Source organism: Dermacentor andersoni, chromosome 4 (genome assembly GCF_023375885.2).
Source record: "Dermacentor andersoni chromosome 4, qqDerAnde1_hic_scaffold, whole genome shotgun sequence".
In the NCBI taxonomy this organism is placed as follows: Eukaryota; Metazoa; Arthropoda; class Arachnida; order Ixodida; family Ixodidae; genus Dermacentor; species Dermacentor andersoni.
In genome coordinates, this window is record NC_092817.1 from 51,842,275 (window position 1) to 51,855,181 (window position 12,907).

Consider the following 12,907-nt stretch of genomic DNA (forward strand, 5'->3'; position numbering starts at 1 on the left):
TGTGACTTTGTTTACGAACTCATTGTGGTGCAACTCGCATTTGACTTTCATGCTGTTATGTTCATGGGGGTATAGGACTGTGCTGCGAATTCCTGACCGTATGAAGTGATTTCATTTTCCTACATATCTTTATATTGTTGTTTCCGCTATGAGAAAAGTAGTAGCCGTCAACATTATAAGCCATTATCTCTTTCTTTTATTCTCATTTTAATAAAAAGAAAGTACGACGTTTCCTTTTTTTCGTGCTGAGTCAAGAAGATTACTTTTTCGGAACTCTACATTTTTCTTAGATGATAAAGGTATCATTAAAAAAAAAGAAACAAACGCTAAACTTTTCTTGATATATATCGTGGTCGATTTGTTATCGATGGCGTCAGTCTGGCGCCACAGGTTACACAATATTGACACGTGCACTTGTTTATCTCTCTCGGGTGAGTGCTTTTCACCGGCTAACGAATGTTAAACATTATCGCTCAGCTAGCACGCGACTGCATGCATTTAACATTTCACGAATGATATTGACGGTTCTATCCGTTCTTGTCACCAAACCTTGTGAAATCTGATAGTACGCGCGACGCGAATTGTGCAGTACTTCATGGGAGAACCGCGGGCACCAGCGTCTACACCGGAACCAGTTCGACGAGTCATGTATAAAAGCTGACCCGCTTGACCCGCTGATCAGATTTTCGACGATCGCCGGCTTTGCTCGCCGCTATTGTGCTTGAGGGTTACTTGTTTTGCTGGGTACAAGTTCGCCCAATAAAGAGTCGAACTAGCTCAAACTGCGGCCCCTCGACTCACCTTCGTACTCGCAGTGGTGGATCCGTCGCTTCTCCAGCTCGGGGTTGTTTCGCTTGTTGTACCTGGTGCCGGAGGGCGTGGGTCTCTGTCCGGAGGGCATCGACGGTTGGCTCTCGGCCGGGTACGGCGGCGGCGGCGTCCTCCGCGTCGACGCCGACCCGTTCAACGGACCCCCGTCGGTGGCCGGGCTTCCGGGCTCAGAGTTCGGAGGCGTCGGAGGCATGTACGACACTCGCGCCATCGAGAAGTGCGGTCCCCCGACCATGAACTTGAAGTTGGTCGGGGGTGCCGCGGCACCGGCCTGCGGCGAGTAGCCACCGCCAGGGTAGCACGACGCCTCGAGCTCTTGCTTGATGACGGGTCCGTACTGGCAGGGCGCGAGCACGGGTCCCTCGCTCTTCACGACGGGCACCATGTCCACCGAGCTCGACTGAGGCGGCGGAGCCGTTGCCGAGGTGTCCGGCTCGCGGGCGTTCATGCTCGCCGTGATGTCTTCCCAGATTATGTTAAAGGAGTCGGCCATCGGCGGCGCGGAAGGCGGCTGGTGGTGAAGATGTTGTTGCTGTTGTTGCTGTTGTTGTTGTTGTTGCTGCTGCTGCTGCCTCAGCGGTTGCTGCTGCTGCGGCTGCTGCGGCTGGGGAGGGTTGGGTTTAGCGAAAACGTTGTCCTCGGACTTGGACACAGCCATATGGTAGAGCCGGTACTCGGCCCGCATGTGAGGCGGCGCGTGAGTGTACCGGCCCATGTAGGGCGGGTACGGGGAAGTGCACATGGTGGCGAACGACGCCGTCATGCCGCCGTCTTCCGCGGGCTCGACCTGGTGGACCTCGAAGAACTCGTCCACTTGCGAGGCGCTCTCGCGGCGAGCCTTTTGCTGGGCGCTTGCCGCGTCGGAGAGCCGCACCGGCGCCCAGTCGCGCTCCAGGTACGGGTCCAGGTCTGGCTTGACGGAACCCTGTGGCAAGGAACACGTACGGCGCACGTGTATTATGTCACGTTACAGCCTCGCACAACAGGACGCTCGCTAAAATATTTGATAAAATATTCGCAGCAGGGCTTCTTTCGTTATCTCCTCGTAGCGGGTCGTTCTCATTTGTAGCCGTAGAGAGCTCTGCCTTGTTTAATAAAGAACGTCGTTTTACTAATTGGTGGCTTCTTGAAAGGAATTGTGGCGCAGTATTAAAAACACAGACGACAGAAACCTGCGCTTGTCCGTGTTCTTTCTGTCACCTGTGTTCGTATCGATGCACCTCAATTCCGCTCAAGAAGGCCTGTAGGCCTTCTTTTTTAACGTTGAACGATCGTGCCTCTGAACTTCCTTACAGCTTCACAGAATTCGTGAAGGGGTATTAAATAGCTTTGCATGTGTACGTGCGTTTGTGAAGGCATGCGCGAAGTATAGTATAGGTCGTCGCAGTCTATCGGTAGCATCATGTATCGCGCTACTGCTAACAACCGCTCTAGAATCTCCCCAATTCTGGGAACTTTGTGTCCGGTTTCTTCACGATAATTCTGACGGCTTATATCAATCCGAGAGAGCCTACGACACTGACCGCCATCCTTCTTTAGCCTCGTGAGTATTGGGGAGATCACGTGAGGTGCATACCGAAATGATCACACCGCAGCCGCCGCTGTATGCGGCGATGGCAGCGATGCAAACTAAGCCTACGGGCATGCGCAGTCCAGCGGCTGCAGTGTCTGAAAAGGACGCCTCAAGTTATATATGAGGCAGCTACAAAGGTCGGCTGTCATGGCATCATAAGGATGCAACGGAACTGCTCAAGGGACAGGCTGCTGCGGATCGCTTCATGTAATTGCTTTTTTTTTTCACACTTTCCCTTTCATACGGGCTGTTGTGGAAAGTGTGTGGAGCGTTCACCCCGTCGGGGCCTGCGATAGTATTTGAGCGCTTTTCGTCAGGATACTAGTTTTTTCGATAAGTAAATGTTTAGCTTTGTGCATGCATGTTTCGGAGTTCACATTAAGCTTATTTAATAGTCGTCAACTTATTTCGTTCGTGTTGCACTTTTCCGTGCTAGTGATTGGCTGCTAACGAACACTTCCACGAATCCGAGTCGTTTCAGTCTTTTTTTTTTTTTATCATCTGTCGTGCCCACTTTTATCCTCACCCAACACAGGGTATCCAACTGGTTATATCCTCTGGTTAACTTCTCTGTCCCATTTATCGTTATCGATCTCTTTCATTTAAAATAGCCAAATGGAGAACAATCTGTGAGCAGGCAGTGCAGTCAATAAGTCTGTACAGAAAATCTGCAATATCTAGTATTATTGTTCTAAAGGCCAGACAAGTGGTGCGTGCGCAATCGTTACCCAGCCCGAACGGGAAAGAGCACACAAGTGGTGTAGCGCTTCTAGGTCAGAGCACTTCGCTGTGTCGTTGCAGTAATGACCAAGAGGTAACAAGGTCTTACACCTCGCTTTTAGGAATTCCGAGTTTGTGCTTTAAGCTTCCGTTGTTTATTTGCAAGGCCAATCAAGATTGCCACACACTAACCTCTGCAGCCAGTGTACAACTTTGTCATTTGCTGCACGCAACCGAATCACGAACAATTCTAAACGCGTGTCCTGGAATGGCAGAGCCACCTCAGCGAGAAGACGTTATCTGACCGCGGCAAACACGGCAGACCTTCAAACTTCCTCCTCCTATCAGTGACTCACATACACCCGAGATAGCCTGAAGCTAAAGTGAGCTTCGAGCGACGAGACCGCGCCTTCTGCTGCGCCAATATATAAGTGCACCCTGACTCACGTCGACTGAGTCAAATAACACACCTGGCTGCTCGCGGCGCTTCTCCGAGGCAACGCCGGCGAAGACCGGAAGAAGTGAACGAGTTGATCGTTGAGAAAGCGGCAGGCAGGATTGCTAAGCGGCCGCAGGCGCACGCCAAACAAACGTTACGGTTCAGTCGCGTGGGCGGTCGTGCTTGTTCAACACGGCGGGGGACACGACCTCGAAGGGCTACTCATAACAGGCTTCGAAAGGGGAGGCCTGGGTGACCTGTACCGCATGGAACGCCGCTTCGCGACCGCGAGCTTCCAAGAAATGGCGACACGCGTGGGTACTCAGGCCCATCTGCCGTTTCCTGCATTGGACGACGCGTGGACGACCGCAAGATGGGCCGCCGCGTTTAGGCTAAACAAGAAAAGGCTGCGCACTGTATGATCGCGCTTACGCGCGAGTCTGCGTGTTGTGGCGTTGCCACATCCTGCTTCGCCTTCGTACACAGCTCGGCCCTTTCGCTGCTTCCGTTTTCCAATCGGCCGTGTTTCGCTCAAACGCGCTCGAAGATGGCAAACGATTAGATGAACGATGACATTGGAAAATTTTGCAAGCTCAATTCAGACGGCTGACGTAGGAAAGGGGTCAAAAGAGGTCACTGGAGGGCGTCTTCTTAATCTTGCAGTGGTCTTAAGCCGGCGATGATTTATTATGACGACCACGGTTAGTGCTTCGCTGTATGTATTTCGTAGTACTCTATCAGCAGTAACCTGTGGCATAACCTATAGACAAAAATTAGGAGGCTAACGAAGAAGCTGAAGCTAAACTTTAGCATAACGATCGATGGTATGGAAGAAAATAGGCGTAATGTTAAGGCATGTAGTACAGGCTAGGAATCAAAAGTGGCAATCATAGCTGACACAAGAGGAAGCAATACACAGAACAGGTAACCGGTAGTTGATTGATTTAACGTGTGGATCGAAGGGAAAGGAAAACCAGATGAGGGCGGTAGAAATGGCGGGATTGATGAGATAAAGAAATTTTCACTCTTATGATCTCGGCTGGCGTCGAACAAGCAATGGTAGCCCGAGACATTTGGGGAGATGCATTTGCCCTGCGGCTGGAGTTATAAGCTGACTACTGTGGTGACTGTTTTTGAACGTGAAATACGAGGGCAGTTGTTATAGACTTTATGCAGACCAATCAGAACTGCCAAATTATACATTTTCCCTGATATGTCGTATATGATACTTAACTTTCACTATTAGGTATGCTTACGGCCTCTGCCATGGTGCTTGACGTCAGTGTATTGTCACCAATGGCAGGCGCTCTGGAACCATCTTCGACCTAGGAGAGAGTGACAAAAGGAAGAAGAAAGGAAGGGAGCCTAACCATAACAGGATATGCGGTTCGCTAGCCTACGCTGCGGAACTGACGGGATAGCAAGTTAAAGTAGACAGCGAGAGAGAGAGAGACAAGAGACAGACACGCGATCATAGCCTATCTAATGCTACGACATTTAAACGTGTATGCAAAACGGCACTCCGCTTACTCCTAGGTATATCAAGTTGACCTGCAGAGCGCGTTTTCTTCGCATTCAACTTGTTAACCCACTAAACCCCCAAAACATCCATAAGGCTACAACGTATATCGCGGAGGATAGATACAACAGCGTAACAATACTGGCCCTTCGGCATGTATGTCACGTGCATAAAGTAGCTTTAATAATACTGCGGCATATAAAGCAGCAGATAAATTTTTATGGGCTATGCGGAATTGTTTCTTTTGATTGTTTGTGGTAGATAGCACAATTATATATTTCTTGAATTAGGCTGACCGAAGAGGCAGAGATCATTTGAATAAACCAAAATGCATATTTGACTAATGAAATATGTAATAATTTCTTATTTAGTCATTTTACGACACGTGTCGCGAGTAACAAATTGTAGCCGGGGAGTTAACAAGGCATATGCATTTGGAACGAAATTTGATAAGTACACCTGTCTTCGAGGTATGAGCCACCAAACTTGCAGTGAGTCTGCACTGTTCCTCCAGCTACTTCCTTTTTCTTCCTTTTCTTTTTAAATGCCGGTGTATGCATTCAAGCACAAAAGCAATTGCAACGCCAATGTCCTCGGCCGCCCGCTTGGGGAATGAATATGTAGTAACTAGTGTCATCCTGAGATTCGTTCCAAGTGGAACGAATTCTCATTCGAGCCTACTATAACCCACTAACTCAAATTCATCTATTGCAATACGTGCCGCAAGGTAATCAGTTACTTCTTGCTTAATTAAAGTTTGTTAATTAAACGAATAGGAATTTAGATTTCTGGTGCATGTAAATGCACATCTCAATTCGAGTAATACAGATCAATTTTCTATCTCACACAAGCGATACTTAAATGTTCTTTATAATCTGAAAGAAAGAAAAAAAGAATACTCGGTATATAACGCTTAGTGGGCCGACAGTGGGAACAGCTGCACGCTTCTATTCCCCAGAATTAAGCAATATGTTTTTTAAAAAATTATGACCGTGGCTACAGCTGAGGTTGTTCGAGTGGCAAGCGCGAATATTGAATTCAGCAGGCGAAGCTGGCGGCACACGTCCTTGGCCTTCGTACATTCATAATTGGGAGGTATGAATCAGCGGCCGGTAATAAAACGTCGAGAAGCAGCTATGAGCGCCTGATCACGTCTAATGAGTCATTCAATGCCCACGTCATATGTCGCTGTCCTGAAGATCTTTCTTGCACCGAGAGCAAATGTGGGTTTCCTTTCCGGCGCGTCAGTGGTCCGAGCACCGCCTACGGTACGATTAGGTTCGGCTTGTCGCCAGCGGTGGGCGATAAATAAGCTTATAGCATGGAATAGAACGAAGTGAATGGCTAGGTTATATGGGCCCTGGCCTCTCATACCGCTTCCAATGATGAATGAATGATGACGCGATGTACAAGCTTAGCGCAGACAAGCACTGGCAGAAGCGGGTGTCACCGGTATGCACCTGCAACCAGAACTGCATTTTGGAGTCTCATGTGTCCATCTTGCGATTTGCGGGGCTGTACAGGCAACTTTCTCAGTCCCAAGCAGCCACACGTGGGGTGTCACCTTCGAGCCAAGAACGCTCGGCAGCCTCACGGCATCGTCAGCACGAACGCGCCACTGATAAGGTGTTTAAATTCGAAGCTATGGCGCGAATATAAACGAAACAAAGGGAGCCGTAAAGGATTCTACAATGCATTTGTTCGGCTTTCGTCCCTCTTGCGCTATACGAAGTTAGGGCCGCAAATGGCATCGACTGGCGATATTACTTTAGCGCTGGCGCTAACGCCAATACTTTATTCGCGGGCAGAAAAATGTCTTTCGCGTTTTTTTCTTTTCCGTTTCCGCATTTGATAGCCGAGCGGCGAAGTCCGCGGCGTGACAGTGTTTGGCACGCGTTCCACACTTCATCTCAGCGCCGGCACTTACTTCTCGCGCCTCCCGAGGGGCCTGCTTCCGAAGCCAAAGCCGCAGACATTAGCCGATGTCGCAACGCGGCTCTTTCTTGGATGACGCTTCCAGAGAGAGGAAGAAATGAACAGAAAGGACAGGCCACCGCAAAGCAACGAAAAATGCCGAGCCATTAATTCGACGCAGCGGGAAACGTTGCCTCCGATACAAGTTCCCTCCACACTCGCTTCTGAGTTCGCTTTTGCTCTCCGTTTAGTTTCCAACTGCTCGCCAATTCGTTTGTGCAGCCTTCAGCACCACAAACCCGCCGCCTCTAAACGCTGCCCTTGCAAGATGTTCTCTTCCATCCCGCGTACCCCCCCCCCCCCCTTCCTTTCATTCCGTTTCCCCCCTTCCATTGCCGAAACACCGGAAACGCGCCATCGCTTACACGGCAGCTCAACGCAAAGCATTGGTGCAGAGCTCCCAAGCTCCCGACACGGTGCGTTGAGAGTGCTGATCGAGGAGGCGACACATCTTCGGAAAGCAATTCTTTCTTCTCTTACGCCGTGTTCATTCGAGCTCGTTTTCTTTTTTTATTCTTTTCTCGTACATCATCTCGTTGTTTCGGCGCCTAGCTAGCCACCGCCGCCGCGTTCCCTGAATCCAGAGCACCTCGGCTTGAGAAGAGGCACTTCGCATTCGAGACACGCAACCAGCCCTACATGGGGCCGGCCTCCTCGAGAGTGCGTGCTCGCGTGTGTTTGTCGGCTGCGAGACAAGGTGGCTGCGCGCGCGGAGCTGACCCGTTCGTCCCACTCTATGAGGCTACCGCGAAAATAGCGAGAGAGCATTCATTCGTTCCTTCTATCTTTCTCTTCCCTTTTCTTGCTCTTGTGCCATCGCAACCTTCCTCGGCTCATTATTATTCTCAGGGTTCTGAAGCGGTTTGTTCTCCGCGCTTCTGTCAAGGCCAGAGCACGGTCCCGCGTGTGTGCCTTGAGGGTTACACGAGCAGAGAGGGACCCCCGGTGTGCGCGTTTCCGAAATGCACGCCAGACAAGACGAGACAGATCGCTCGTTCTGCGTTCTTTTGTTGTTATTTGACGCAGCGCGCGTAACGTGAGATACGCAGTTTGAAGCGCGCTATCCTGCGTATCTTGGCGAAACAACGACAGGTCACAGTGCGCAAACAAACTGTCGCGCTGAGTTTAGGTAAGGAGGCGCGGGCTACATGGAGAACCAGTTCTGTAGCAGTCATTAGCTTTTACTGCGTAGGATGGAGGATAACACAGAAATCTAGAGAAAGACTCGGGCGGTAAACGTAATCGGCTACGGGTCATGACATAGTTGTTTGAAATACCCAGACGAAGAGGAAAGATTAGAGATGAAGAGGAAAAGATTACTGTGTTTTTAGTTGCCGAACTGATCGAACAAACTTTTATATACGACACAGCGCTGAACAGCCCAGTTGGTATGCTATCTCAAAGCTCACGAACTCTTATACGTTATGTCGCGTTATCTTTCTTGCCCGTCATTTCTTCGCAAAACAAGTGTAGGTTAGCGAATGTTAGTTTCGGATGCTGGCTGACCTGCGGTCTTTCCTGGCGGCAACCTGCTTGTAGTCTTTCCTTACGTACTCCATCCTCTCCTTTCTTTCTCAATGTTACCAACATGCCTGCGCATGAATAATGACCAAAGGTACGTCGTGATTCCGCCTGCATCAAGAGCGTGCACCGGTTCCTCTATGCGGAAGGTGCCAGCGTAGAGTTTGTCGAAACTCTTCTGTTCCACAGAACTTATGCAGTGAAATCATTCTGGGAAAGACAATTAGGCAATGCGCGTGATCCAGAGAGTGTCTACCTTTCCCTCCTTCAGCTATTTCATAGACAGCAGATGCACCAATAAAAACAGCAGTGCGTCCGCCTTCAGAAGCGTGTCCTGTAACTATCTGCCGTTGAAAACACTGAGACGGATTCGCAAGGCTTCTTCTGCTGAATGCACGAAGCGTTTCGTGCGCTACAGTGGTTCACACAAAATGCAGCTGACTAATCGCGATATTGAACATGTAATTACCTAAGGACGGCCGAGCAACCACAAGCAGCCCTTACGAACAAATCTTATCCGTACAAGGACCAATGGTAATTGGATCGCTGGCCAGGCGCGCGATTTTGCAGCAATCGCATACAAGCAGCTCTGCGAATTCTCGAATTACGGGAAGCAAATCGCGTCCCAACAGAAGGCGTTCATGCGATGGGAGTATACTGTGCCATTTAGAAGGGTGCGCAGTTGGGAATGTTCATCGGTCTCTTTTGCGCACTCGTCCCTTCACAATCACATCAATGATGCGTCAGTCGTTCTCAACTGAGCGGGCTCCACCACGCGTTCCGCGCTTTATCACGCGTGGGTGAGAGTGGTGGGCTTCCTCTAGCGAAACGCGGCACGCCACTGCCCCAAAAGGGTGATCTCGGTGAGACCAAATGGACGCGGGACTCGGCTGAAAAACCTGGCGCTGCGGGCTCGGGGTCCGGTTTGGCCCAAAGATTCTGGGGCAGTTTCGCCGGGTGGCGGAACAAAGGGAGAACGCGCTGCCCAGCGGCCAGCTGGGGGCTGCCGAAGACCGAAAAGGAGGAAGAAAATAAAAGTATTCAGTGAAGAAAAAAAAAAAGGGGGGGGGGGGGCACACTCGGCTGTCCGTCGTTCAAGGCCGCGGCACGGGTACAAAGGGCTCTCTGCCGCTGCAGCGGCCGGCCACGGGGTCCGCACAGCGCGCAGCCCTTTCAGGCCCGGCTGACCTTGCACGTTGCTGCCAATGGCAACGCTGAGAGCGAAAGCAAAGACGAACCGGAAAGCGACAATGGATCTCCCAGTCCGTTCTGCCCGGACGGGCAGCGGGGGCATACCGCTGTGCGCGGAAGACGAAGAACGGAAAAGGGTCAGTGTGTTTGTGGGTTGCCCCGCTCAGAAAAAAAAGAAAACATAAAACTGGAGGATGGCTTTCCAGGAAGCCATGCGGTTCTTTACGGTACGACAGAACTTCACTAGCATGCCACAGCGAGGGGAGAAACGGGGCAGTATAGTAAAAGAAGGGACACGTAAACGAACCGCGTTCTTCTGTTCGCCGTTTCGTGAATGGCAGCGAGAGTATTTGGTGGCGGAGAGGAAGCGAGCACGGTTCGGGCTGGACAACGCCGATGCCGTATGCCCCGCGTGCAAGCACGTTCGGTCAACAAGAGTGTACCGGGGCTGCACGAATAGCTTCGCGTGTTGCCCACCCGGAGCTCCCCGGGCTGGAGACTTTCCTCTGTGTAACGAAGCCTAAGCACAAGCCCTTCCCTCCCTTTTGTGCGTTCCTCTACTTTGCACGTACACACGCTATCGCTTTTTCTCCCTTTCTTTATTACTCTACGCACGCACGTGGCCAAGCACGTCGGGAAATTGCAGGCCGCTGCGGAACCGTCAGGAAGAAGGAAGTGCGTATACGCGCGCGGCACAGAAAAAAAAAAAAAAGCAGCAGGAGGTCGAGCCCCGTATAGTTTACCAGAGCCGCAACGAGTCTCCGAGCAGCGGTGGTGGTATAGTGGCACTTCGTCATCCTGACGCTTTCGCTCCGGGAGGGACTCCGAGGGCCGTCGGTGGACCCAACGGCGCCATTCCGGTCTCCTGGGACATTTTCCTTTCCGCGACTCGCGTGCGTCCCTCGCTGCGCGGATTTTATCGCTTGCACGCATCGCCCTGTGCGTGCATGTAGCCCGACGAAGGCTTCTTTTTTTTTTTTTTTACTTTCCTCCCTGCGCGCGAGCGCCGAGCCGCCCGCGGCTTCTTCATTCACAATCCTTTCAGCCGGAAGCGTCAGTGTAGTTCCGTTTTCCTCGTGCCTCCCCGTTCCCCCCCCCCCCCCCCCCCCCGGTCTCCTCTGGCTCGTTTTTCCACTTGCATAACGACGTTCCGTCTTTCACTTCGCGCCCGCGGCAGGCCGAGCAAACGGCGACGTTCTCCTCTCGGAATCGAAGCTCGCGGCGCCGGACGGGTGACGTCAGCTGCTCGCTCCATATGGCGAGTCGCTGAAGCCTGCATCTGGTAGCCGCCGACGTCTCTCGACTACGTTGGTGGGATGCGGCGGCAATCATCGCGCCGCGACGAGCGAGGCCGACACGCAAGATCCGTGGCGGCGGCGGCAGTGGTCGACCGCGCGCAAGTGCGCAAGACGAAACACCGCGCACATCATCGCCGCTTCCTTCAGCCTCGCCGCCGCATACCTCCCTGCCTGCCTTCCGGCGAAAGGGTCGCACTCAAAAGACATGGTACACATGGGTCGACGGGAGCAAATTAACGCTCGTCAGCCGTCCCTGGAAGTTCGTTACAGGGCAGAAATGAAAACGTCCGACCTCATCTCGAGTGTCCTGTGACTGATTTCTCTACGTTTCTGGCGGCCATTTCGGCGCAGCGGTCACCGCTGCGCGAGGGCAGTTGCATATCGATAGCATATGCGTGTGAAGGACGCATAAGTAATCTCCAGAAGGTTTTTATTGCCGATTTGGCCGCTGCCGAGAAGGCTCGCACAAACAAGGTTGGCACCCGTCGGTCTCACGTGCTCCCGTGGTGCAGATATCGGCGAGTCGCGGGCGAAGAGACCTTATCACCGCGAGGAAGATACGACCGCGCGAGACAAGAAGCACGTGGTTTTTGTTTACTCGTCACGGAGCCTTCGCACGTATACGACGTGAAGGGGAAAACCGGACGCGAATAAGTACGGCTGATTTCCCTTGTGGGCGCAAGAGCTGCGCCGCAAGAAGCTAGCTGTTCCTTCCTGCTTAGCCGGAATTCGCTCAAGATGGACGCTGAACGGAAACAGAATCAGTCTAGAATATTTCTAGTTTCTCTCCCTCTCTCTCTCTCTCTATTCTAGATTCTTTCAAAACTGTATCTGCTCGCCTGTGATGGAAGAATTTCCATTATTAGTGGAAGTAACGATGAACAAACTACTGCTTTTATTTATGAACCACTCTTGTTGACGTCAGTATTACGCCACTGATTTCGAGCCGGATTTCTGCATTAGGGACATGTTTCTTTTTGACCGGAGGCAACATTCCTACCAATTTCCAGGTATAATCTGTGCTTACGTTCGGTGGAAGGTATTATCATCAGTTTTCACTGGCAAGCATTTTTAGCTCCGAGCGAACGCTGTCAAATCTGGGACACCACAAATAATGTCCGAGTCTCGCTCCCAGGCATCTCCACTTATAGTTCTCTCCTGTGTACGTCAGCTGGCGCCTACTGTAATGTTTGCAAAAGCCTTAATCTTAGCATTCCGTCTAATGCCCTGCCGCCCACTACTGTGTTTCACTTCTGTTGGCGCTTGCATTATTACTCTCACAGATCTCAGGTACGTTAAATGTTCTACGCATTATATGGCCTCCATCAATTCATTTCTATTAATATATTATAATACATCGACTTCCAGCTTTTTCTACTCTATATTCGCACAGTCGTCTTCCTATCTTTCGGAATTTGCCCCTGCCATTTTCTGTTCCTTGAGACGCTGCGCGTTTCGCTTCGCTTGGAACGGCTCTAAGAGACCAGCGGCTATCTCTTTAACGCGCTACACTAAAACGAATGTTTGCTAAATGCTCAAGTCGCCAACTCGAACACACAGAAAGGCACACTAAGAAAGTTCAAGCTGCGCTTGAACTTTCTTTGTGCGTCTCCTTGCGGAGCTGTCGTTTCCCCGGCTTGCGAAATTACCAAAACATTCGTTAAAGTTAACCAACCAGTCCGCCAAGACGCTCGACGCCTCGCATTGCGCCGCCAACTTCCTTTCTTCCTATTAACCTAAGCTGTATGTAATATATCAGCTTCCCGAGTTTCCTGTGCATCATCCCCCACCGCCGTGTACTCCCACCTCTTTAAACATGCCGCTATCATCTTCCGTTCCGT

General features: G+C 51.2%; 1 protein-coding gene across 2 annotated transcripts in view; it reads right to left on the bottom strand.

Moving 5' to 3' along the window:
- Positions 1-12,907, bottom strand: part of LOC126537156 (uncharacterized) — an 89,148-nt gene that overhangs the window by 12,003 nt on the left and 64,238 nt on the right. For both annotated transcript variants that reach the window (XM_050184324.3, XM_050184323.3), the window contains exon 3: positions 802-1,756. In XM_050184324.3, the coding sequence (XP_050040281.1) occupies positions 802-1,756 (955 nt within the window). The remainder of the gene's footprint in view (positions 1-801; positions 1,757-12,907) is intronic.